We start from the raw sequence: 27,478 nt of genomic DNA on the forward strand, positions 1-27,478 counted from the left end.
TTCATGGGATGCTAACTAGAATAAAAAAACCCTTGTTCATAGAAAAAAAAAAATCTGTTCTGTAATGTTGTCTGTACAAATGAACAGAACATAAGTAGCCTGAATACTTCTGTTCAAAACATAAATACTTATGAATACTTATGTTCAAAACATAAAACTGACAGAAACAGGTAAATTCTTGCATATTTTTCTCACGTGTATTATTACAAGCACTACCACTTCAGACAACCTGAACTTAGAGAAGAAGAAAAAAAACCACAACTAAAGCAAACAGCATGCGATGATTTAAAATTAATGCAACTTTTAAGATACGCAAGATAAAAATACATGTTTTAAGATTAAAGTGATAAACATAGGAGATTGTGAGGTTTTTAAAAAGACACTGTTCATTCTAAAGTATGCTCTTTTCACATTTCCATGCTTCCTGATGTATCTACAATCCTTTCAGTAAATAACTAATATTAAGGGCATTTAAGATTCTCATAAACTCCCTTAATGTTTGCAGCTGATGTGAAAAAATCCCCAAGCAGTAAACATCGTGAAGCTTTGCAAAACTACACAGTGGGCAGTACTGAAATTACAGTGATGAGAAAAATATAACTCTGAAAACAAAATAAAGAAAAACTTTATCTCTCATCATGCACTTGCAAGAGCTGAATTTTATTAAAAGTTCAAGGCCAGCAGTAGCAGCTTAATAACTCTATCCCATTACATTTCAACAATTTTGGACTGCCAAAGACTGCAGCCTTTTTGGGCTCTGTAATGTTAAGTTTCTATGCAGGGGTCATTCACAGTCCTCTACCTCTGATTTTCTTAAGGACGTATCTTTGGTTTGGTTTGGTTTAAAACTTAATAATCAGAAAGGTAGTACCAGGAAAAGCCAGAAAAAGAACTGTTCTACTTCTGTGCATTGGAAGGCATGCATAATAGCAAAGCTTAAGAAATTCTTGTCCAAACTTTGGGGAGAGTTCTGGAGGGTTTGAACGACTGGAAAAGAAACAATATTTAGCAAATCTAATTGTTGTTTATACTTTTATCTATTTGAAGCAGTTTCTTACAGTGAAAATGCCTTGCAGCACTATTTCAATTAAATATCACCCAGAACAAAGAAATTTCAGATACTGCAGATCAATAAGAATGAACAGCAGATGTACACTGTGAACATGGAATATCATTTTATATCTGATGCTAGGAAAATCAGAGGTCTGCTTTCTAACACAAGCACATGTGAAAATGGCAATTCTGAGAAGAATACAGAACTTGATTTTTTAAAAATTAATTTCTTATTTACACATTTGTCTAAAAACCATTGTGACACACATTGACCTACACACTGGAAAAACAGCACGATACATAATTTTTAAGTGAAGGTAGATTCTGCCTCATTCTTGTATTAGGGTTCTTTTTTTTTGGGGGGGGGGGGGGGAGGAGGTGTTACACTTCAAAGGTTTCATTACCTTGTTTGCAGCAAGAGCAATAGAAGAACTTAAGCATCATCGTAGAGCAACTATGGATGCCATGGGCCTTTTCCTGCTTACTTTCAGTAATCTCATTCAGGTTTGACAGTCTATGCAGATAGCAACTAGTAATACCATCTCAGTGGCCATCAAATGCAAGGCTTATCTCTGTGCCCTCACACTTTGTAACTTAAAAGACAAGGAGGATGTTGATGAATCATGGTATATTTTTTCCTCAGAGAAAAGTACTTCCTGATATATATATCTCTAAAGTAATAATGCTTATTTATGATAGTTCTAACAGGAGTCCTTAAAACATTTACGTCTTAATTCTCACATTATCTTTATACCTAGCTGTGGAGTAATTAGAAATTAAACTTATATTAAAAATATAACATTGTTCACACATAATGGAAAAATGGACTTTCAGGCTACACGTGGTATACCAGAAATTCACTCCACAGCAGTTCCCATGGTAACATTGACAGAGGGTGGAGTGGAGTGGAGACTCTGCAGCCGCGCTCTGTCATAACACCAGCAGAGATGGGAACTAGGTGGTACTAAAAACCAGTAAGCTGCATAATTGCTACCCTGAGCCAAGAGCCTGTCATCTTTTGACAAAGTGTTGCCCTTTGTGCAAACTTTGCTTCATTATAATGCATTTTAATACAAAAACCACACCTCCATCTCCAATGCTACCCACCTCCAAAGTGAGACCACCCCTCTTTGAGCATGCTCTTTGAATTCTTTATGGTATATACCTTTAAAAGCTAAGAGAGAGAATTTTACACCAATAATAATAAAGGTATGCATGACTAGAGGCACTCAAGCTCCACCTTGAAGGTGAAAAATAGTATAAAATGGCCCAAGGAAGGGGGAATATTAGGGAAGACATCATTGTGGCCGAGTCTAGGAAGATTCAATCAGCAGATTACCCTTGACTCCTGGGACCGGTCGATGGGCTCGACCTTTCTTCCCCCTCATAGGGATGTCTTTGGGTAAGACTTGCACTGTACCAAGTGCTTCCCCGGGAAAATTAGGAATCTATATATAGAGTTACTTTTCACTTTTACATTTTAAAGCCAGGCTGTGTTATTAATAACTTTATCACATGCTTGTATAACCTATTATTTGCACGAGCTTTTGTAGACAGTGTATTTATCACCAGCAATCCATAAGAACTTGTATCTGTTGCTTCAATAAACTGCACTGTTTAAGTAGCTAATCATAATAGTTTTCCCATTAAACGTGACCAAATCCTTCAGTGTGGCCACACGAGTTCATGAGCATTATTAGACTGAACGTGAAGTGCATTATTACTTCATCTGGAATCATGATTGTTCAATATATTGAACACTACCAGAGTGTTAGTGGAAAATTGGGCATCACTCAGAATCTTAACCCAGCTGCACCCAGCCCCTCTAATATCTGAGGACCAGATGGAACACAAGGGGTTTATTTTCTGCTAAACTGTCTTACCTTTTAACCCAACACTAACCTTCCTAGGGATCTTTTCTAAATACATCATCCAAACTTTTTCTTTCTGTCTTCCTTCCTTCCTTCTGACACCATATTTTAAACAGGACATTACTGCATCGGAACAAGCCAATTTAAAAGGAAAGCAAACAAAACTTCACAGGCTGAAATAGGAACTCAGTAAAGTGAAACAAACAAATTGTTAGCAGATTCATTAGAGACTATCTGGACAGCAAAGAAGGTCGTGGGGAAAAGATGGTTTTGCCTTCTGCTTTATATAACAAATGCAAGAGTAAGTCTTGAAAAGTACCTTTCTTATGACCAGGTTATGACAACTCTTTGTTAAGTAACAGTCTGTTACAAACATATTTTGCTCTGTAGTTAAGCATTACAAATTATCACTGTGGAACACTCACTCCTTCATTTCTAACTCTTCTGGTTACTACACACAACTGGCATGTGAAAGCACAGGAAAGCTTTTTCAAAGCACTCTTGCTGTTCTGTTATTGTGCAAGACAAAAATGGAGGTATGGGTAAGTTTTAGGAGGCTTGCCACAGAATGTGTTAGATAATCAAAACTTTACAATTTTACTTGAGCAATAACAAGCAGTTGGTGTTCATCTGTCTAAACAAAATTATTTCTCTCAGTAAAGCAGGTCTGCTGTCCAAAGCTGTTTGAAAGTTCTGACAAGGAAGCTTGCTCTGTGTTTGCAAAACAGAATGAGGCTCTGAATTAACAAAACACATAAGTGGAGCCACACATGGGGTCAGCTATACCATAAACCTGATGATGTGCAGAAGGAGCCTGGATTAGCAAAACATTCCCAGAGTCAGCAAACTGCACTGGTATGATTTATTAACAGCTAAAGCAGCTCTGAGATGGGAGGCAGTACAGTTTGGAGAGTAATACCACTGAAAAAGTAAAAATGTCAAAAGAACAGACCTCTAATTTCTGGCTCCACCACTGCCTTGCTATCTGACATCCAACCAATCACTTCCCTGCTCTCTACTTCAATTTCCTTAACACTGATCAGAGATCTACTTCAAAAAAATGTATTGAAACTGACAGGTAAAAAATTGCAGGCAGCTCTGGAGCAAGTCCACAGGAGGCCCATGATCAGAGGACTGGAGCACCAATCCTATGAAGACAGGCTGAGAGAGTTGGCCTTGTTCAGCCTGGAGAAGAGAAGGCTTAGGGGAGACCTTGTAACGATTTTCCAATACCTAAAGGGGCCCTACAAGAAATCTGGAGACATTATAGCAGCCTTGCAGTACTAAAGGAGGGCCTATAAGAAAGCTGGAGAGGGACTTTGTACAAAGACATACAGTGAAAGAATAAGTGAATGTCTTTAAATTGAAAGAGGGCAGATTTAGATCAGATATTAGGAAGAAATTATTTACTGTGAGAGTGGTGAAGCACTGGAACAGGTTACCCAGAGAAGCTGTGGCTGCCCCACCCCTGGTAGTGTTGAAAGCCAGGCTGGACGCAACTTTGGACAACCTGATCTAGTCAAGGTGTCCCTGACCATAGCAGGCGGGTTGGAATCAAATGATCTTTAAGGTTCTTTCCAATCCTAACCATTCTATGATTCTGTGAAATCTGAACATCATTATTACAAAGCACACCAGAAAAGCGTGCCTTAACATATGCTTTCTAAAGCTTTTTTACCATTTAGAAATGCTTTGTGAAATTCAAAAATGCCTGTGTTCAAATGGACTGGCTGCTAAAGACATCTCCAGACCACTGTCTCCCAACTGCTTAACAAACACCTCACTCGCATCAGTTCAGAATTTTTCTCCACCTTCCCATAAAGGCTAGTTAAGGTGAAGATGAAAAAATGAGAGAAAAAATGTGTTACATAATACATTACTATTTTTAAGATACACCTTCCATCTAAAAAATGCAGCCCTAGACTTACTCTTCTGGCAGACGCAGGCTTGAAGCACCCAACACTCCGTCAAGCTGCTGCTGTTTTCGACTGCCTCCGGTGTCCCAAATAGGAGAGCCAGACATAGGAAAGAAGTCACTCAACAGTCTCACATTTCTAGTAACCAAGCAGTATGCAATTGCTCAATTACCCTTGAACAGTCACAAAGTACAATTAGATGTAAGAAGGTCTATTAGCTATGCTTATCAACTCAATGCCAGGTATTGTACTCATTCACCCTTTATGCCTTGGCCCTTGCTCACTCACATCTTTCCTTCTTCATCTAGACTCTTCACCTACCAACACACTCACTGCTATTAAAATCAGTTAGAAGCCTTAATCTGAAAATTTTTTTTCCAGTCTGTCATCCCAAGTATGTTTTCTGATGACCTAATGGAAATCTGTTACAGAGAACATTACTTATGTCTTCCACAGTAGTTCAGAGCAGCCTGTGTGAAGGACTACTGCTTAGCTAACATACAGATGTTTCACAAAAACTAATCAGCCCCCTCAAAGCCCCAGCAATCCATAAAACAAAGACAACAAACAGAAGAGGACGGCACAGAGTAAGAAGAGATGGGTGTGCATTTTTCTAACAAAAGACATGGGATGAAACAGCAAAAGTAGCAACAAAACTGTCACCAGACAATTTGGACTTCTTTGTTTCTTTCTTCTATGTGACAGGCTCTCCAAAATGGAAATTTAGGGAATCACTGGACAGAACAATTGTATTCCAATATGTCCAATCACAGGAATTTTCTTTGGAAGGGGACTCTGAAAGTCTTCCAGTCCAAGGTCAGCCTCAAAAAATATCACTAAGCCCAACCCTAGGCTTATCATTCTGTCCTTTTCTTTGGATAATGGGGGGTATGCTGCCTAAACATCAAGATGCATCCCCCTGTGCACCACTTACAGCCTAAACCATGACAGCATCTGCTAGGGAGGGAAGAGGTGAGCTGGAGATATATTTCCTTCTAAATCTGTTAAATGCCTGATAATTCATAGTTACAAGAAACAGCAGATCTGGGATCACATCCCTATGGCTGCAGAGTACATACTGTGTCCATGATACACCATTAGTACACAGTGAAACATACCAGTTCTAGATCCATTAGAAGGAAGCAAAACTCAATAACGCGTGTAATGTCATGCCAGTCCAGCTCTGAATGATCTGAATATGACTTTGTGTTCTGAATGAAAGTATCTACAGGTCTGTGTGTGCTGCCACTGGTAAATGAAGGCACATGGAAAGAGGCATCAAACCTACGGCCTTAGCTATATAGCCAAAGAAGAAACAAGAGTGACCTGTTTGTCATTTCAGATATTTACCAGCTTGGAACTATTGCTTTTTGAACCGTCTTTACAACGACTTTACCATAATCTTGGAGCTCTGCAAAGAAGATTTAAGTTGTATTCTTCCTCATCTTAACTCTATTGGTAATCTATTAGTTTCTTTTATGTATGTATGTATTAGGTCACTGCTTATTTTTCAGTGCTCATCTTTCAGTATTTTACCTTGTGATCAGTATGGCTGCATCAACTGAAGACATGTCTTCTCCCCAGCTTGTTGACATTTCTAAGTGCACATCATTCTTCTTGCCAAATTCTTCATGTTGCCATTTGCAAAAGCTTTCCAGCATTTTTTCCCCATGATGTCCAATATACATATCTGCCTGGAAATAAAAAACAATTAACTTTATTAAGATTCTGTAAATAGAACTAAGAACACTTTTTGACTATCCAAAACATTCCTCTTTTTGTGGCATGGCATTCAGCAGAATGATTTGAATTTCAGCAGAAGAGACCACATTTTTCTCACGTTAAAAGCGAAGACAGTGCACTGAGTGGCATACAGTGGATCTGTTCACTGAACTTTCATCTCAGTATTTGCTGATTTTTACTACCCATAGTGAAAAAATATTAATGATGTGAAGATCCAGAATCTGAACAGGAAATCAGACTTCTCCACCTGCTGAGAGGACACTGAATAAAGAAATACTTTCTTATTCACTGGAAAAGTAAAATATTTTAAAATTAGAAAAATGGATAAGAGAATTTCTTTTTCTTATTAACTAACTAAAGTACTAAAGGAATATAATATTTTGTAGAGAAGAAACAAGACATCAAGTTGACGTTGTCCTGAAATATGATGTATAGGTTAACAAAGTCACAATCAGGTATCAGCTGACTTGTCTTTCTTCAGAATGAAGAACAGGATTTGATACGATGCCTGAAAGGTGCAATACTGTTTGTCTAGGGGTTGGCTGACTAGTTCTCCTCCTACTGTTCACTAGGTTTAAGAGAGATACACTAAAAAGCAGGGCATAACCAGACTTTATTAAGAACTAGCTGATTTCCACACAGAAAATTTGCTTGACTGACTTGCAACTGCAAGCACAGAAAAATATCAATATGTGCAGCACATTAATTAGGAGAAGCTTAATCTTTATTGGGGCTGCCCAGCAGTGTAAATAACTAATAGTTGTCATAGTTTAACCCCAGCTGGCAACTAAGTACCATGCAGCTGCTTGCTCACTCCCCCCCAGCCCTCATGGAATTGGGAGAATAATTAGAAAAAAAAGGGTAAACCCCATAGGTTAAGATAAGAACAGTTTAATAATTAAAATAAGTAATAATACTACCAATAATAATGGAAATAACAAAAATACTGTTTAACAACAAAGAGTTAAACAGAGTTAAAAACAACAGTTAAAGAGTTAAGAAAAAAAAACAAACCCAGACACAATTGCTGCACAATACAACTGCTCACCATCCACTGACCAATACCCATCCCATCTCTATGCAATGATCTGGGCCTTCCAGGTAACTCCCCCCAGTTTATATACTGGGCATGAGGTGCTGTGGTATGGAATACTCCTTTGGCTAGTTTGGGTCAGGTGTCCTGTCTCTGCCCCCTCCCAGTTTCTTGTGTCCCTCCTCACTGGCACAGCATAAGAGACTGAAAAGTCCTTGATCAGAGTAAGTGCTACTGAGAATCAACTAAAACACTGGTATGTTATCAGCATTGTTCTCATACTAAAGGCAAAACACAGCACTGTACCAGCTACTAGGGAGAAAATCCTCTCTTCCAGCTGAAACCAGCACAATAATGCTCAAAAGCTGAGAAAATTTGTCAACCATCAGTCACTCACTACTGAAAGCCTTTGTGATGCAACAAAGTAATTAGCATTACCCTCTACAGGCTAAGAGAAAGGTAATATAAACTTACCGGAGTCTCATGAAGGAGGACAAGCTTAGTCACCCGAAGATTTACTTGTAGCCCAAGACTCTTGTGCTGGAAAAGGTTAAAAACCTAAGATAAAAAACAGTAAATAAAAATATGTTGTGCTTGTATTGCACACAACACACTGTAGACCAAAAACAACAGAACCTGGTATTTTACTGCAACTGCTTTAATTCTCCATAATTTGAGCAGAATGTTAAGCTAATGTATTGTGTTAGTCTTTTGAAGGGAAAACAGTTTAGGCAGCATTCATTCTGGGAGCACAAAATAAACCTTTTCCCCTCAATGGCCATGACCACTTTATGAACTGTAGTCTGTATCGCAAAATATTTACACATGCATATAACACTATTCACATGAAAATTTCTATTCAGTTAAATCCAGGATTGTGTCCCGAATGGTCTGAGCCAGGACATGGCAATAACTACCATTCAGAATAGTTAAAGTCTGTATTTATTGTACTCTTTATGCTCTGTCATTAGAAGAATCTTCCCTTGTACACTGCAGATGCTAATTTTCACTGCTTTATGCACCAAATGAGCACACTACAGCTCCAGACACAAATGGGAGGGGATATAATTGTGCGAGTGCATTACCCCTTGTTATTTTCAGCCACTAATGACCACACAAACTTTCTCAACAACAATCTCAATAATTTCTCAACAACGTATCTTCATAACAAGCACAGATCATCAGAAACCACCCAATGCCCCAACCTTCCCAACAACATAATGAGCTTCTAACAAAAAATCATGTTGTTCAGCTCTCACTTTCTGGCTACCCTGAAGTTGTAAGACCAAAGATGTAAGTCTGCAGCACCATGGTTCTATGCTGCAAAACATACAGAGTAAGTCTTTACAGTTTGATAATGGTCATGTACTGAATGTCCCTTACAGGTGCTGAGTCAGGATAATTAAAAGGAGCAATGAAATCATGCATGTGTGGCTGGCAAAGCACCAAAATTGATTTTAAATCTCTTACCATGTTTAAGATGGTTAGAATAAATCTTCTGGCAGCATCTGTTCCATGATACGAAACCATAGCTGGATCTGCCACCACAATGGTTTCTATATTGTACTCCTGAGGTAACTTGTAAGAGTATCGTTTTCCTCTTCCATTTTCTGATACTTTTTGATTCTTGGATTTTCTTTTATCTGTAACATAAAAAAACCTTGAAAAACTCATCTTTCAAACCACCCATATAGTACACCTAGGATTTGCTATCTGTGATTATGGTATAACTGATTATGTGCAATGTAATAGCTATCATTTATTACTCTATATTATTTATTTGTTAATTATATATTACACTAATAGCTATTATATTACTCTAATACATACTTATTTAGCACGGCAATTCTGAAGCTCAGACTGAAGGCACGTACTACATATAAATTATAGCTCACACCAAGAAATTAGGAGTCTTATCCAGCTGCTCAAATAAACTCAGATTCTTTGCATCCTTTCACCTAACACTTTTATAAAAGCATACATTCTGCCTAGTTTGGTTTGTAAAACCATGTTAGAGTTGACAGAAAAATAGTCTGACAATGCAGAACTGGTATCTGCCCATGTTGTCCTGGGTTCAGCAGTAGCAGTCATTTTTCTCCTTCTTGGTCGCTGGTGCAGTGCTGTGTTTTGACTTTTGGCTCGGGAACAGAGCTGGTAACAAGGATGTTTTGGTTTGGCCAAGGACTTTGTGAGCCTCATGCTCTGCCAGGGAGGAGGGGAAGCCGGGAGGAAGCAGAGACAGGACACCTGACCCAAACTGACCAAAGAGGTATTCCATACCACAGCACATCATGCCCAGGATGTAACTGGGAGTTAGCTGGAAGGGCTGGGTGTCTGCAGGGTTGGAGGAGGTATGGGTCAGTGCTTGGTCGGGCTGGGGGGACCAAGTTATCGGTCGGCTGGTGCTGAGGTGTTGTATTCTCTTCTCTTGTTATTTCCTTTATCATTGTTATTATTGGTGGTAGCAGTAGTGATTTGTGTTATACCTTAGTTACTAAACCGGTCTTATCTCAACCTGTGGGAGTTGCATTCTTTTCGATTCTCCTCTCCGTCCCTCCGGGAGTAGGGGGAGGGAAAGAAGGGGGGGAGTGAGTGAATGAGTTGCCTGACTGGGTTTAAACCACGACAGTTCTTTTTGGTGCCCAACGTGGGGCACGAGGGGTTGAGATAACGACAGATCTGTCCGGATTAATAGTCACTCATCACAATGACGATTTATTGGCTCTCAGAGTTGTTCCTCTCGATCTCACAGTTTTAGAATGCAGTACATTACTTAGACCCGGTATTTGCTGTGTTAGTGTTTATCAAGTGTGGGGCTTGGGCTAAGGTTCTTGTCTCACTGTGCTTTATGGCCATGACTTGTAATACGGGCGGGCTCCAGCAGCAGGGCGGGACGGACATGGCCGTGGACTTGCACTTGGCCGTCCGGCTGCTCTTCACCGTCCTGGCCCTCGCCCTCGTCTCCGTCTTCGTGAGGCCGCGGGGAGCCGAGGGGGAGCGGCCCCGGGAGCCGGCGGCAGCCGAACCGGCCCGGGAGAGCGGCCCCGGGCACCAAGCGGCGGCGGGAGCGGGGCCGGAGGCCGCAAGGGGACGGCTGCCGGTGGAGGAGGTCGGGGCGGTCGAGGAGAGGAAGGAGGCGGCTGCAGAGCAGAGGGAGAAGGCGGCGGAGGAGCCGAGCCCCGCGGAGGCGCCGAGCCCCGCGGAGGAGCCGAGCCCAGCCCTACGACGGCCGAGAGCATCCCCCGGAAGCCGCCCGCCGAGCCCCAGGAGGATGCAGGAGACCACGCAGCATTTCCCAGCAAGGCAGAGGAGGAAGAGCTGGACTCAGGAAAAGAGAAGCTGGCGGTGGAAGAGCCGGCAAGCACAGCAGCTACACCAGCCCCAGTGACAAGTACAGCAGCATCGTGTGAGAGTTCTGAAGGTTTTGAATGGCCTTTGGGTATCCTTGGGACCTGCCTGCTGATTGTGATGGGGATCAGCATGTTGGCACACACACAGACTGTGTTCTACCCACAACCGTTTTGTCTGATCTCAAAAGTTAAGCAGGGTCAGGTTTGGGTCTTGTCTGGGGTTAGACGATGCAGGGGGACCAAGAGGTTTTGCCCAAGGCTGGAGAGTCATGAGTGGCAGGGTGTGTGGGACAGTATGGGCAAGTATCTAGTCCACTGGGCCCCTCCAGTGCTTTGGAAGCGTCGGAGATGGAAGGCAGCTGTATGGAGTCCCCAGCAACAAGCTGCAGAAACTGCAGAAGGGGACAGTGAAATATTTTGAGCCTGGTGGGCCCATGGCACTTCAGGTCATCAGAGCAGAGATGCAACATAGAGATGGACTCAAGATCGAGGGGTGGACTTAACAATGGACACTATTGCCCAGGTTATTCACGAGTGTGAACACTGCACACAGTCTCTCCTGCTCTGGAAGACTGTTACAAGAGATGGAGCCTGACATCATGGACCAGATAGATTTAGCAGCTTTATAGGGACTGGTCCATGCACTAAGATAAGAGTGATGGTATATTGAAAATGTGGGATCTGAGCATGACGTGAATGGTATGGAATAAGGGGTAGATACTGTCCTGGGTTCAGCAGTAGCAGTCATTTTTCTCCTTCTTGGTAGCTGGTGCAGTGCAGTGTTTTGACTTTTGGCTCGGGAACAGAGCTGATAACAATGATGTTTTGGTTTGGCCAAGGACTTTGTGAGCCTCATGCTCTGCCAGGGAGGAGGGGAAGCCAGGAGGAGGCAGAGACAGGACACCTGACCCAAACTGACCAAAGAGGTATTCCATACCACAGCACGTCATGCCCAGGATGTAACTGAGAGTTACCTGGAAGGGCTGGGTGTCTGCAGGGTTGGAGGAGGTATGGGTCAGTGCTTGGTCGGGCTGGGGGGGGGGCGAGTTATTGGTCGGCTGGTGCTGAGGTGTTGTATTCTCTTCTCTTGTTACTTCCTTTATCATTGTTATTATTGGTGGTAGCAGTAGTGATTTGTGTTATACCTTAGTTACTAAACTGGTCTTATCTCAACCCATGGGAGTTGCATTCTTTTCGATTCTCCTCTCCGTCCCTCCGGGAGTAGGGGGAGGGAAAGAAGGGGGGGAGTGAGTGGATGAGTTGCCTGACTGGATTTAAACCACGACACATGTACATAAATTACAGAGAAAACATCTTGATGTAACTGTGTCAGCATAAAAAGCAACAAATATAGATCTGCCACAAATTCAATACGAAGAAAAGACATTTTAGTGATTTGGAAAGAGGAAAGAATATTTTAGATGAATGACAGAGAAATGTACGTAGGGTACAGGTTTGTTGGAAACAAAAAAGTGACTTCAAAGTCAGTGCTGCTGTCATTATAAGCAGCTAAAGTAAAACACCAAAACAAAACCCTGAAAACAGGCTTCTCAAAGAAAGCTCCATACTGAAAATACATTACATTTATGGTAACCTAGAGGTTACCGCTCATGTTAATTTTAACTTTCCCATCAAAAAACACAACAAAAGCCCCATTGCTGCTACAGTACATACGGAAAAAGAAAAAAATATATATATACAGAAGCAGTACAAGCCAGAAAGTGGTCAGATATGCATACAGCAGTTAGCAATGATATTTAAAATAATTTAATTTAAAACAAAATATAAAATGAAACTCCCTGTTGTAATAACTAAATTCTGTTAGATGCCCTTGAGAGGATATAAAACTTCTGGGACTGATCTCACTGAAGTCACTGAGATGGAGTGAAATTTTTTCCAGCTTCCACAATGGAATATTGGGCTCTCTATTTACAACAAAATGTGATGCTTGAGATGACAATTATAAACACATGCTCTGGAAACAATCAAATATTCAGAAATTTTGAGGAAATCTTTTGTAATTAATCAGTCTCATCTCTAATAGGAAAGTTCCTGCAGCTCATTTTATAACACATGACTACTCTCCAGAAAATAAGTTACTCTTCAGGAAAGTGCTAAAAATGTACCTTAAAGACACTGAACTCACGAATTACTTCTAAAATATAGGATACCAGTGGAAGAAATATCCACAATTTAATATATTTACATTAAATTATGCCTAATATAGATTTAATATAAATAAATTAAAAAAAAAAAAAGTCATTTCTCTTCTTCAGTCGTTTCTTGAAGATTACATATGTAAGTGCTTGAGTCCAGCCTGTTATACTTTAGAAGGGCTTACCAATTCCTGTACAACTGGTGATAACGTAAGACATGCTAACACTGCTAAGCAAACAAATTTTCTAAAAGACAAAAAAGCATATATTCTCCAGAAATAAACAATTGCTGCTTGATTGCATAGAATTAGAAACAACTTAGAAATTCATAAGCTACCTAAAATTAATTTTAACCTTTCTCATTTTGATCCTTCAGATACTTGCTTAGCTTTAAATGTACAGCAGCTAGCCTGTAGCTTTGTTTGTGTTTGCTAGCTGTGGATCTACAGCCTAGTATATAAAACATTACATGTATTGTTGTCACACTTTTGAGGATGATTTTTAAAACAACTTCAGTGTCAGGATTTGTGCCAAAAAAACACACCCTATAAGCTACACAACTATGACTTACCATAGAAGCATCTAATGCTCCAAGAGTAGCCTACAGATATAAGTTCAAACTGTAAACTCATTTGGGTTAAAAACGATTTCTCATGAGCCATCTGGTCAATCTGCCTTCCTCCTGCGAGCAGCGATTGATTCCAGTGCAGTTTCCAGCAATACAGTTTGATAATTGTTCACTTCTTTGTAAAAAGTAGCAGCTAATGGGTGAAAACTTTAATATTAGCATGGCTGTTCAGAGAAGTCTGCTAACACACCCCTCCGAAAGTTTTAGCTAGTGGTGCATTTTTATTCATAATTGAGAATAAACAGCCCACAATAAAATACACCACTGTGCTAAACACTAAGATCACAGCAGTCCCATAAACTGTTAAAACCTCTGTCTTTTGGGATTGTAGTGGATAAGAAGACTGCACAGCTCTACAGACAACATGGCTGCAAGGGGCAGTGCCCATCATTTGCATCAGATATCTGCTGGGTTAACAAACCAAAGGACAATCTGTTCTTGGCCAGCCAACCCTTTCCAAATTGCTGGCAGAAATCCCCATCATGTGAGATCTCATTTATCTGAAAATTTTAGCTCATCGCTATGAGCCTTAATAAATGGAATTAGTAATTTTGGTTCAGCAGTAATCAAAAAACTGCCATGATTACTGCCAGATAACATGCAAAATAGGCTTTAACAAAAACACTTGTTTTTTTACATACTCATAAGTAAACATTACAACAAATTGCTCATTACTGAAGGTACAGTATGTAAGAGGTAATACCTCCTGCAAAAAATCCTACCAACATCAATAAAGCATGTGCTAACAAGTCAGATTAACTGGAAAAAAAAAGAACCCAACCCTGCCTCTTGAGAATAAAAAAACATAAATTTGTCTAAAAACTGCAATTACACTGGCAAAATAAAAGCAATAAATGTTACAGGAGGGCTCTATGCAGTAAGACTTCCATGTTTTGTGCAACTATAGAAAATATGGAGATTCCATATTAATTTCTTACTGAAACACAGTTGATTGAAAAGAAAGCTATAAATACCCCAGTACTCCAGCAAGAAGGCTAGAAATACTGCAGCAAGTGCATTTGACATTCAGTAGGCAATTGGTAAAAAAGAGAAAAAAACAAGAAGTGTTAACAAAACAATAAAAATTCCTCTCCCTCTCCCCTCCTCTCCCTTGAAACTAAAATAGCTGAAAATCCAGCTACTATAACCACAGGTTGCATAAAGTATCCAAGACAACATAGAACGAGCTCTGACTACAGGACTCCTGGACACTTAAGTCCTTAGGCACAAAAGCATTTCCTGAATATGTCCACAGGAGGCTCACACAACAGAGTGACCACCATTACTCTCCAGGCTTTCTTCTCTCAGAAAAAAAGAAAATGGGTACCCTAGCCAAACAGAAATTGCAGTATTCTGGCTAGGTAAGGAATATTCAGGAGCTCAGGAAGCCACAAGCTATACCTTCACTATAGTTTGGATAGGTATTTGAATGTCTTAAAGCAGAGTGGTAACTTCTTTCTTGCCCAAGGAATGGGAACCAATACCTCAAATACCACCAGTCTCCATCCAGTGAAATCTCATAGATGCAGACCTATGACCAATATTGTTTATGCATTTTATTTCATTATTATCACATGGAAACAGGCTGTCGAGCAAGAGCCAACACAGCTCTCCCAGCTGACTGCCCAGTTTACATTCCATAAAGTCAAACTTTTGCTTTTGATCAGGTGAAACTAGCAGGCTTTTTCCTGAAAACCAGCATCACTCTAACAAAAGCAGCACAATGTACTCATGACTCAGAACAGTATACCATTTATTGCCAGAACTGAGAAGAGGAGGCTTCCAGTGTCCCAGATACAAAAGTGATTCAAAACTCAAACCTACTGTACCCTGGATAACAGCTCTTGCTCACTAGCCTTTGTGAAAAGGAATGACCATATGAGAAGATTTCTCCCTGCCCCCAGTGTGTGCCCCATTCTTTTACAACTAGTTAGGTTTACTGTACAAAGAACTTCACCCTTGAGCAAGTGCTTCAGATTAGGTAGAAGGAAAAGAGCCTGGCTTTCCAATGTGGCCCTTTGCTCTAATTACAACTGCTTCTCTCACATTTTCTCTATAACACACTTGTGAACTGGTTGCTTTTAAAGGTTTCAAAGACCATGTGCTAAAGAAGGGTGTGAAGCGTGAGATCTGTATATGTTCATCTGGCTTGCGTATGTAAATAACTCACACATTCAACAAAAGGATATACAAGCACAGTCTTACAAATCCGAAAAGCATTTGCTTCTGTTGGTATGATTCTCTTCTACCCCTAATTAACAAGAAAGCTCCACCCCATTCACAAAAACAAGTTCTTAATTCTCTGGAAACACGTTTGGCTGTGTAACATCTTTCAATCCAGCCCACAACAGTAACAGACAACAAACAATACCTTTTTTGATTGCCTTTTCTAGATCTCATGAAAAGCTATTGTTTCCAGCAGTGATCCTTCAACACCTCCAGCACTGATATTCATCCCTTCTAATAATTACATTTCATCACTGGCAATACACAACTGCTTGATAGGTAGCCAGTCTTTCAGATCAATCTGGCCCTAAACCAGCAGCCTAAAAACCTGTCTCAGAGAACCTATTCTGACATGAGTACCACAGAAGCAAGAGATCCTCTTGTAAGATAGGTCCATACTGGTAAGAACGTGCCCTACTGCCAAGACAAATAGTTCCTCTGTGTCATACAGCTACAACTATCAAAGTGCATTACCTGAGAGTATCAGAGAGCCGATATAATCGTATGTTTTATTGTTGCTTCACTGAGCTACTTAATTTAGGATTTGACTTGAAATATTTCTGAAAGGTTTATTTTTGTTGCTTTAAGGTCGTGCCTGTACTGTGAATATTTAGGTGATATTTACTTAACTGCATGTCATACCAGCAAATGTTCCTACACAGAGTTTTTACGTATGTAACTTACTGCAGCTCCTCTTAGTAAAATAACCTGTAGCAGCAGGGTGAGGGACTGGTCTTACTACAGCAACAGCATCAGTTAGAAATTGCCAATTAACCCCCCTGGCAACATGGTTATGCCAGCAGATGCTAATCAGTTATGCACAGCTTGTGTTACTTCAAATTTTCAGGGTTGTAATAGAGATAATGAAACCTATTTCAAGCAAATATTTGAATCTCTGTTGACAGACTATTCGCACCAAATCAGAGCCTTGAGCATAAGATTATTAAAACAGAGTAAGATGGCTTTCCCATTTTAGAGCATAAGAGAAAGTGAAAGGATGACTGGCAATGAACATGACGGAAAAATAATGTCCTTGAGAAGAGTCTGCATTTTTACTCATTATCATATTTCATACTATTGTTGCTATTTATCAGATGCCTCTCTCCCCTTTCTCAGTGCAAACATCATGCATACTTATTTTCTCTTCTCACTCCCAAACGCGTGGGCATGTACCTCTAACTTACTTATTACTAATGGGGAAGAATAACCAGCACTGTATATGTGAACAACTTTTGCTAATAAAGAAAACTTCTCTTTTAGATGAGATGTGGTAATGAAACACAATACCTAGAAGAGAAATATACAGCCTGCTGGACAAAGTTACACATCATTTACTTAGTTCATCTTTATAACTAAACAAAGAGCCTTGCTTTGCTGCTTCATCTTTGATTTCAACCCATGGATGGATGCCTAATTATAAAAGCAATAATGGAAAAAAAAATTGACACATTTTTCTGTAACCACATAAAATGGACAGAGCAGTAGAAATGTTCAGGAAGAACCGCACAGCCACAGAAAAGTTTATCTTAGATGGGATGTCTGGTGGTCAGCTAGGCCAACCTCATGCTCTAGTCAGGGCAAGCATCAAAGTAAGATCAACTCTCTTAAGAGCTATTTCCATCTACATTTTCTAAAGTCTGAGGAGGCTGACTTTACAGCTTCTCCAGTGCAAAATGTGCTTGCTGAGATTATTTTTTCCTTATGCCCAACTGAAATTTCCTTGAATATAACTTACAACTTTCTTTCATTCTGTCTTACCATATCTCTAAGGAAAGCATGGCTTCATCTTCTCTCTGAAGCCCCTTAGGTACCAGAAGACTGCACCTGCATCCTTCCTTTGCCGTTCTTTGTCAGTATGAATAACCCAGTTCCTTCTGCCTCACCCCAAATGTCACATGCTCCAGCTCCCTAGCCCAATCAGGCTAGCTGTGCTATTTCTACTAGCAAAGTAGAAAACAGCTTTGCTATTTCCACTTCGTCAGTATCTCACTTTTACTGTGTTAAGGAGACATGGTAAAAATGCCTATAAATATACATTCATTATGCTTTATTTCCTGGGACAAAAAATAATTTCTCACAACAACATTAAAACACCCTCAGCTCATGCTGAGTTCAAAAGATTTAGATGTCTTCTATCCTTTGAAGAAGAGCAGCTGCCAATGAAGCAGAAATAACAGAATGTCATCTTTCACAAGCCATTTTTCCCCTCTCCACTGAAAACTATGAAGACATCCTTATGTACAAAAATTTTGTTGAAACCCTTCTACTTCAACAACTTCTTCTACCTGCCATTGAGGAAGATACATTAGGATTGTTTCATACAGATGTGTCAATCAGAGCAAGAACACAAAAATCATTTCATATCAGTGTCAGACCCATTTGGGAGTTCAAGACTTATTACTAACCAAAACTATGCAACCACTTAAAATGGAAAATCAAGTAAAATCACTGCACATAGTAAGTAATTAAGTAACTAGAAAAACACAGAAGGACAAGAAATAGGTTGTAATTATTAAGTCAAAGCAAAAGAAGACCTGAAGATTTCTACTTTCAAATATACATGTATGTGAATATATATTCACCCTTTACTTTCAAAAATATATATAAATATATATTCATATATATGAATACCTATTTATATATATTTTTGAAATATATATGAATATATATACACTCTCTTCCGATGAGTGAAACAGCAGCCTAAGCATGTCACCTCAAAGCCCATCATGAGGTACATGAATAATCAGATATGCTTTTGCTGGGGGTGTTTTCAGCTACTCTCTACATATCTTAAAAATACGTCTGCTACATTAGACTTTTTAGCAAGATTTGTATATTACCTGTAACAACACCACAGTACTGATTCTGAGAAGCTGGCTTTTCAGTCAGTTTCTCCTCTACGGATCTTTTTCGCCTGTACACCCTGTGTGCATGACCTGTCACAGCCAAAGTGCGATTCAGTGGCTCAATAAATATGAAGTCCTCATTAATCTGTATAAATCCCATCTGCAAAGGAAAACAAAAGGAACACATAAGAATTAAAGAAGTTATGAAATTGTGCACAGTCTTGCAGTAGAAAAATACCCACAAAACTCTATTTAAGAAAACCCTTTGTTTTAGTAACCTTACCAGCAAGGTGACTACCTTTATATTTTACAAGCTATTCTACTGAAGTGAAGCGGAATAAATTTCATTTATTTCAACTAATTTGGGTGGGTGGGTAGCTACATGCCCATAGCAGACGCACAGTAAAAGATATGGAATGTTAAAAGTTTGCTCTGGGGGACCCATGGGGTCAATTAAATATGTACAGCATGTATAGAGAAGTTTATACATTAGGTTTATTACTCAGTGTAGTGTCATATTTTTAGATAACTGTATTTAATGAAATAACAGGAATAATCTAGGGCATATGAATACATCCTGAACAAATACGAAGCTCGAAAAGACACCTTTTGACACTCCCTTTACAATTCTTCAATTAAAAAAAAAAAAAAAAAGGAATTAAAAAAAGACAGCAATCCCTCCTGGCTTGCCAGCAGCTAAAACAGAAAAGCATCCTAATACAGCCATCTAGTTGGATAGCTTCTCCCCAATCCCAACATATTTATACATACAAAAATACATAAAAAGCTAACACACCAGATGTATATCCAATATTAGAAAAGTGTGGCCAAAGTTAAAAAAAACAACTATGAAACATATTCATATAAATACCATAAAAATCTAACTCAGCTCAAATCGTTAAGCTGCCAACAGACAGTAGTTCCTATCAAGAGTAAAGCTAGGGACAGCAAGGTCTTGTAGGTTGTTTTTTTTTTAACTCCTAGAAAATTCATCAGCAAGACTGATGGTTAATTTTCTCATTCCCTAAACTTAAAAACCTGTTAAACGCTTTTGCTATGAAAAGCAAACAACGTTGTACATGTGGCTACGAGAAGCAAAGAGCTCTTCTGCATGTAATAATATAGTATGAATGGAGAGAAATAAAAAAGAATTTTGTTTCTTCCGGCATTATGTAGATGCCATTATCACATTGCCTATCCCACCTGATATATCAATAAATCACCAAAATTAAATTCTGATCAAAGCAAGAAAATTGTTATTAAGTTCTATAGCTGGTACAAAATACAGTCTCTTTCACACATAAGACAGCATAACTTTAAAATAAAAAAAAAAAACAAAACTATCTCTCCGCACAAGCACATTTATATAAATGTAAATTCATGAATTTATTTTTTCAATCAATCAGCTACACTAGCTACAGAACACTGAACAGGTTCAACGGCCACTCTTAATATTGTACAGAAACATAAGTGTATTTGGGTTTTTCTGGCTATTCTGTTTCCTTCTTGCACTTACTTTTTAGGCCAGTTTATCTTCACCATAAACTTCAAATATTATAAATTTAGAATATTAGCTACTTTGAATTGCTAAGTACTTTCCATAAACCTACCAGATACCACTTCTGTATCTTGAATACTGTTACTTTTAAATAACAATTAACTTTTCTAGTATAAACTAAGTGATGATGAATGAAATTTTAGTGTAAAACATAGCTCTCAAACACTAATAAAATGCATAAAGAATTCTTCACTCAAGTTTTATGTCTAGCACTGAATTTCACTCAGATTTTTAATTTGAATCATTATTTAGCTGAAAGATGCTGATAAACTCTGGATATAGAACATGAATAGCTGTCCACCACCTGCTGCAGGTGCTGCAGTTTCCCCCTGTCCATCTAGAAAAAACAAGATCTTAGTCCACTTGAACAAAGATAAATCATTGCACATTTGTCATCTTTCTTTTGCTTTCATTCTCTTTGCTGCAAAACGAAACCAGGGCTTTAAGATGCTGTTCTTCAGATTGACAACTAGATATACAGAGAAGCTGTGCTCGGACCGCTGACACCCTGTTTTCTTTCATCTCCTGGTACAAACTGAAGGTTAATCCAGTGGTAGGGAGCTCTGAAAATTATTGCCAGTCTCTTGAGTCAGAAGAATTGAACAGATAAAAAGTCTATTGAATAAAACTGAACATAGTAATATATATTCAAGCAGTTAACTTTAAAGCAAATCTAGGCAATTAAATAAACTCTACAATCATTTGGGCTACTTTGAAAAAAAAAAAGTGACTATTTCTCAATCTCTTGGACAATTTCGTGGTAGAAAAGGGAAGATGAAGCTGTATCCTTGTCAACCATGCCCTTATTTTTTCATAATCATTAGAAGTGAAGATCTTCTACCATAAAACTAAACACAGAAAGCAGAGAAAGACAAAGCCATGCATTAAACCACCACAGTTTCAACACGTTTTCAGATATTAGATGCAAGGGACAAACACAGGCTTCAGAAAGTTCAAATGGCAAAACCTCCATGTCATGAAAATGCAAATCAAAATTAAAAAAAAAAAAAAAAAAAGCATCTGGGTTACAACTGTGGTCTGAAGAACTGATCCATCTCCCAGTAGTTTCATCTGAAAAACTAACACTGCTCACAGCTGCAATTGCAAAAGCTACCAGGATGATGGACAGATCTCATGCAGAGGTAACACAATAAACCATTTCCCCCCCTGCATTCATGTATCCTTGCATTTTCAGTTTCTTACCTGAAATAAAACAAAACTTAAATGTTGCAAGCATACGTCTCAGCACAGTTCAAAGCCCAGGACAACCTCATTTGACAAAAAATTCCTCAGATCCCCTAAGTCAGGATGACTGGATATTTGTTTTGCACTTTATTTATTTTATGCAGTACTTAGGTACAAGGCAGACTTCATCAAATGATCATGATAAAGCATTACATAGGACTAAGAACAGACACTTTCCCTAACAAAGGAAAGCTTTCCATAACATACTCACTTTCTTAAACAAAAGCCATGTGGAAATGCCAGCCCTGAATGAAAATTAACCTTTGTCTTGTCTAAAATAAAAATTGTTCACACCTGAAATATGCCAATAATCACGAAAAGAAAGCATATGAGAATTCTGAAATACAAAAGCTGGACCTTTTTTCTTACATCCAATTGGAAATATCATAGATGAAAGATGAAGAATGAAAAATATTTCAATATTCTGGGCAATTGCATCTGATAGAAGACATCATAGGATAAACTGTTATGCCACCTCATTTCTAACATCTATGTTAGAATGCTCATGTTAATCTTTTCTGCCCAGTATTTCATACCTAAAAGGACAGCAATTTCTTTTTTCCTATTTGGAGCATATATATTTGACATTCTGTCATGTATTCTACAACAACCTGAAGTCTACTGTTTCTAATAAAGTTATATTACCATGAGAAGCTATACAAACATAAAAGTGAACCAAATTTGTGAAGACCACCTATGCATATATTTACCAGATACTGGGTATAAGCCAGGAAATGTCGAGATTGGCAAAGGTTTCTTTCAACTCTTATATACTTTTCCTTGTATACCAATTCAGAGTGGCAGCTTGTTACCATTCAAAGTTGAAACAATGCAGATTTTTAATGTAATACTATTTCTTGCAGTATTTATACAAATGAGGCATCAAGGGAATGGAAGAAAAATGTGTATGTTTTCCTATGAACAGGAACCGATAAGAAAAGAAGAAAATGTATTTTCCTTGCTGTCATCACAAAAGAAAAAAAGGGGGGGGATGACAGAAGAATATCTACATGTATGTTTCAGAGTTTGAGATTAAGTCATTCTCCTTTTAATATTGCAGAAAAGAGATGGGGCACAGATAATACTGTGTCAAAAAGGAGATCTTACATGCCACAAGACAGTGGCATGTAATAGCCTAATGAAATAGCATTTTGCCAGTATGTGGTTTTCATCACAGGTATTCACTGAAAAGCAGTAATAAATGCAGATTATATACACAGACTTCTAAGAAATGTCAGAATATTAAGGCTTTTTTTACTTTTTTTAAACAGTTTGCCAGCTCCAAAGGATGAGTCTCAGTGGTCTACAATTTCTCATTAGTCATTCATGCAGTAGTTTCTAATTCTGTGTCTTGACATGTCAAAGCAAAATAATTCATTTACTAAACAATTCACTATTGTGGTGGGTTGACCTTGGCCAGCATGCACCCTGCCGCTCTCCTATTCCCATTCCCCAATAGGGCAGGCAGAGAAAATAGGATTAAAAAGAAAACCTCATGGATTGAGATAGGGACAGGGAGATAGGGACAGACAGTTACTGCCATCATGGGCAAATAAAACTTCACTTGCAGAAAATTAATTTCTTACCAATTAAAATATATTTGGATAGTGAGAAACAAAACCAAATGAAAACAACACCTTTGCCCTGCACCCCGGGCAGCACAGAGTGGGTGGGGAATGGGGGATAGAGTCAGCACATAAAAGTTTTTCTGCTGCTTCCTCACACTTTCCACTTCTTCCTTTCCATGGGCTGCAGTCCTTCAGGATAAATTGACTCCAGACTAGGCTTTCCATGGCCTGCAGGGTCCTCCTTGTTCTGGCCTGGGGCTCTCCATAGGGAGGACCCCTGAGGAACCTGCAGTGAGGATATATGCTCCAGTGCCTGGGCACCAACTCTTCCTCTGGCCTTGGTGTCTGCAGGGATGTTATTCTCATTTTATTTCCTCACTCCTCACACTGCTGGACAGCATTTTACCTTTTCTTTCTTCCAGAGGCATTGCCATCTTGGCTGAGTGGCTCAGCTGTGCCGTGCAGCAGGTCTGCGGGAGACCAGTGGAATCAGCTGTGCCTGGCACAGGGCAGTCCAAGGTGCCATCCCACAGAGGCAATCTGTACAGAGTTTCATACCTGTGACCTTCTTGCAGGTTATTTCTACCAGCTGCATGTTTGCATAGACACAGGTGTTATCTAATAACGGTGTGTTCCTCTAAACAAGTGGTAGATTTAAAATTTGCTAATTCTCATCTGAAGTAAACTACCACTGTGTTACATCTTCCCTGTTTTCTCACTACTCTTTTACCTCCTCATGCATTTAACAGTCACCTTAAACTAGGTTTTAGTAATAAATGGACATAGAGTTGCCATGATCACAACAAAATTTTCCCTGCAGTGTACTCTCCGCTGTGTCTCATCTGAAGCAGATGCACACAGTGTGCTAGGAATGACTGTACGGAATTACTTCTTCAGGTTCCCACCATACCGCCCTAAGCTAGTAATAATACTGTCATAGAAAAACTGTGCCGCCATCAGATGTAGAAAATGTACGTACAGCTTAATAAGCCTATTATAGCCATCAGCACAAAAATATTAATGTCATCTGCAGTATAAAAATGAAAGGTTCACTTCAATGTACAGTGCAAAAGGCAGTTCTTGTTTACTACTGCAACACTTACTAGTTTTGAAACGCATTTGGGTAATGTCAGACTCTTTACTATTTGCAAAATGTGCCAGAACTGAAGATTTATTCTTGACTAAAGAGGTAAAATCTTTAATTTGAATATTGGTATTCCACTTTAAAGAAGATTTGCCTCCATGATTTTAAAAGCCCAGATTAAATTTAGTATCATGACTCTAACAATGCCATCAGAACCTACCTTCAGCTTAAACTCAACAAAAAAAGTCTCTAGCTCTTACTAATTTTATAATAAAGCTCAAACAACTTTTCAAATTGCATAAGCAGCAGGGTAAGAAGTTCACATGCTCGCATTACTCAAACACACGACAGCTTTCCATCTGCAAGCACCTTCCTTGCTGAAAGCTGAAGAAACTGCACATACGTACCAGCAACTTTTGTCTTCAATTAACTGCAATTTAGGTCTTCGTACAGCATACACGTTGTACTTCTAGAGGTTTTCCCTATCTAGCTGCTCACTCCACTCTGTTGCATAGAGTTAGAAGTCATGGTGGGAAGAGAGTCAGTATTATGTCTGTTGACTGGTTTTCAGCTGCCTACATAGCATTCAATCCAGTACTTCCCGTGATTTTTCTTTTTCTTTTTTTTTCTTTCTTTTGTGTAGGTCTGCACTCTACGTAAGTACACATATATGCACAGTGCCGTATGTACAGGCCATACCGTATAGCCCAGACGGAGGAGAAACAGACCATTATGCAGAGACTACTGAGTTAAAAGCGTTAAAAGAGTTAAAGTGTTCAGGTACTGGCCCCAAAATTTAAGACCTGTAGAAACAATTTTTCCACGGCTTTTAAACTCTTCCAAACTCCTCTACTTTCAGTATGGTTTAAGATACAAAATACCCTGAATCTTTAGGAAAGTTATTCTTTATAGGATGCTGCTCTCATGATGTTTAAGATGAAGATTACTTTTATCAAAACTGATGCTGCACATGCAGAGGGATTTCATTTTTGTTAGATGAATGCTAGAATGAAGTAGAATAGTGAAGCATGCAAAACTGAGATGGGTTTGCATATTCTGATGCATTTTAACAGGTACTATTATTCACATAAACTTAGTCAACTGAGCAAGAATCTCTCAAGGTAACAATGGAGAGTGAAGTGTAAGGTGACCATGGAAAGGGCACAAATCCAAATTAATCTAATTTGTTGAAAAGAAAATGAAGTAAAGAAGACCAAATGACGTAAAGAAGACCAAATGATAAAGAAACTACAGGCATCAAGTCCACACAGAAGGTCTGCGGTTGTCACCCCTCAAACTTCCATTTGCCCATTAATTCACAGCTAACCAAACCCGAAGATGTTTGGCATTTCCTCCAGATTCCAAATGTCATGTTTCCAAGCCAGAAATATTTTCTTTTGTAGGCCTAAGTAGCCCTCTATAAACACATTATTAGAAATCACTGCTGTGTTTGGTACAAGTGCTGCTTAAATTGCCCATATTCTAATATTTGTTATGATTTTTAAACTGTCTTCACAGCGCAGGATGATATCTAAACAAAGTAGTCTATTTGAGAAGTGACCACAATCAATTATTGACTACCTCCACAATAAAAATATTTTAATAAGGCTATGAGTGCAACAAATTATTTTGTAATACAAGTTTGAGATCTACCTCAAGATGTTACTGGTTATTTCATGTTAGCTTTACTGAATGCAAGTACCTAAAATAAATTCTAACGTTTGTGCCTTTTGTTTAGAAACCTCCTCAGCTATATTTTCATTTCTCAAGAGGTTTTTTTTACAGGGCAATCTTTCAACAAAAATGTGTAAACTGCATCATTGTTTCAGTATCGCTTTTCAAATCTTGATATCCTGCTTTTCAAATCAATTTTTCATCTAGTAAAGTTGTCCTCACTCTGGTTTGCCAGGCTTGCTGACCACTTCTACCACTTCTAAAACTGCTGATTGACAATATTAAGAATGCAATCACATCTATTTTAAGTATATATGCACAACTGGACAGGGTCAGAACAAAGGTCTAACCTGCACAGTATCCTCTCACTGATGGCGTGTAAAAGATGACAAGACACAACATAAGACAGAGCAAATGTAGTTTCTATGCTTACAGTCTACAGTAAACCCCAGTAGGGAACTGGTATCAGTAGCTTTACAGTTTACATGAACTTTAACTGCAGTGGAAATAAACAGAATAACTTCTCCCCTTCTCATTTGCTTGTTTACGAGATTACAGGTCAAAAAAAGCACTATTAAAGAGTTATTTGCCATGCAGAAAAGGTTGAATTTCTACATGATGAAAAAGACTGAGAAGATACAAAACTAAAACTAATTAGCTTTCTTTTTCCAAACTCGGGAAATGAGATCTCAAAAATACATCAGGATTATTAATATGAATTATGATAAGAAACATACGGAAAAGGATCTATTAAGATCCTAACACTCACCATGCCACTCACTAGTAAACAAGCATTCAATACAGACAAAACGAAACTGCAGAATACATTAAATTTATCAATTCTAATCTCTCTCATTTAAGTATCTTTTTTTAGACAAAAGCACAAAATGTGCTTCCTAAACTCATAGTGGTGTTCTAAAATCAGAAACATTCCATCACTGCCATTAGCAGTGAAACTCACAAATCTGACACAAGTTCCTTCAAGTGCGTTGCACAACTTTCTGCGCAATCTAACATACTGGTCGTCAGGTTCAAGTGACTAGCTCTTCACATGCTAATTCCTCTGTTCATCTTAATACAAATATCAACTGGCTATAGATTATTGCAACAATACTGTCATATCACTCATGGAGTCCGCTTTTTCAGCTTCTGCCACGAGTTCCAGAAAAGTCAATGCATTTTAAATTACTCTACACTTATGCTTTGATCTCCAAAAAAATCCAGTAGAACTGATAAACCAATTTTCAAATGCTGAAATTACATATTCAAGCTCCTTTTCCTTTCCCCCATCCAAGAAGCTCTTGCCCAGGTTTTGCCTGATTAAGCTGTGGCTTAAAGAACCAATCCTCCTTCCCCACCCCCAAACTTCGCAAAGGAAAACACATCCCAATACACAAAAAAAGCTGTGTGTTCTGTGAAAGAGAGAAACTCTGGCAGAAAAGACCACCTGCTGCCAAGTGAATCATTCGGACTTCTCCAGTGCTTATCAGAGCACTTGGCATTAATACAGGACATGCATATTTTTCA

At 38.8% G+C, this 27,478-nt stretch overlaps 1 protein-coding gene across 2 annotated transcripts in view; it reads right to left on the minus strand.

Annotated features, from left to right (window-relative positions):
- The window catches only part of ADAMTS19 (ADAM metallopeptidase with thrombospondin type 1 motif 19), a 149,924-nt gene that overhangs the window by 102,647 nt on the left and 19,799 nt on the right, over positions 1–27,478 (minus strand). For both annotated transcript variants that reach the window (XM_061475659.1, XM_061475658.1), the window contains exons 3-6: positions 18,817–18,982; positions 9,087–9,259; positions 8,091–8,174; positions 6,377–6,534 (exon numbers count right to left, since the gene is read on the minus strand). In XM_061475659.1, coding sequence (XP_061331643.1) covers positions 6,377–6,534; positions 8,091–8,174; positions 9,087–9,259; positions 18,817–18,982 — 581 coding nt within the window. The remainder of the gene's footprint in view (positions 1–6,376; positions 6,535–8,090; positions 8,175–9,086; positions 9,260–18,816; positions 18,983–27,478) is intronic.

This window comes from Pezoporus flaviventris, unplaced genomic scaffold (assembly GCF_033815535.1).
Source record: "Pezoporus flaviventris isolate CSIRO_AGI_PZ_B2104156 unplaced genomic scaffold, CSIRO_AGI_Pfla_v1 ptg000086l, whole genome shotgun sequence".
NCBI lineage: Eukaryota > Metazoa > Chordata > Aves > Psittaciformes > Psittacidae > Pezoporus > Pezoporus flaviventris.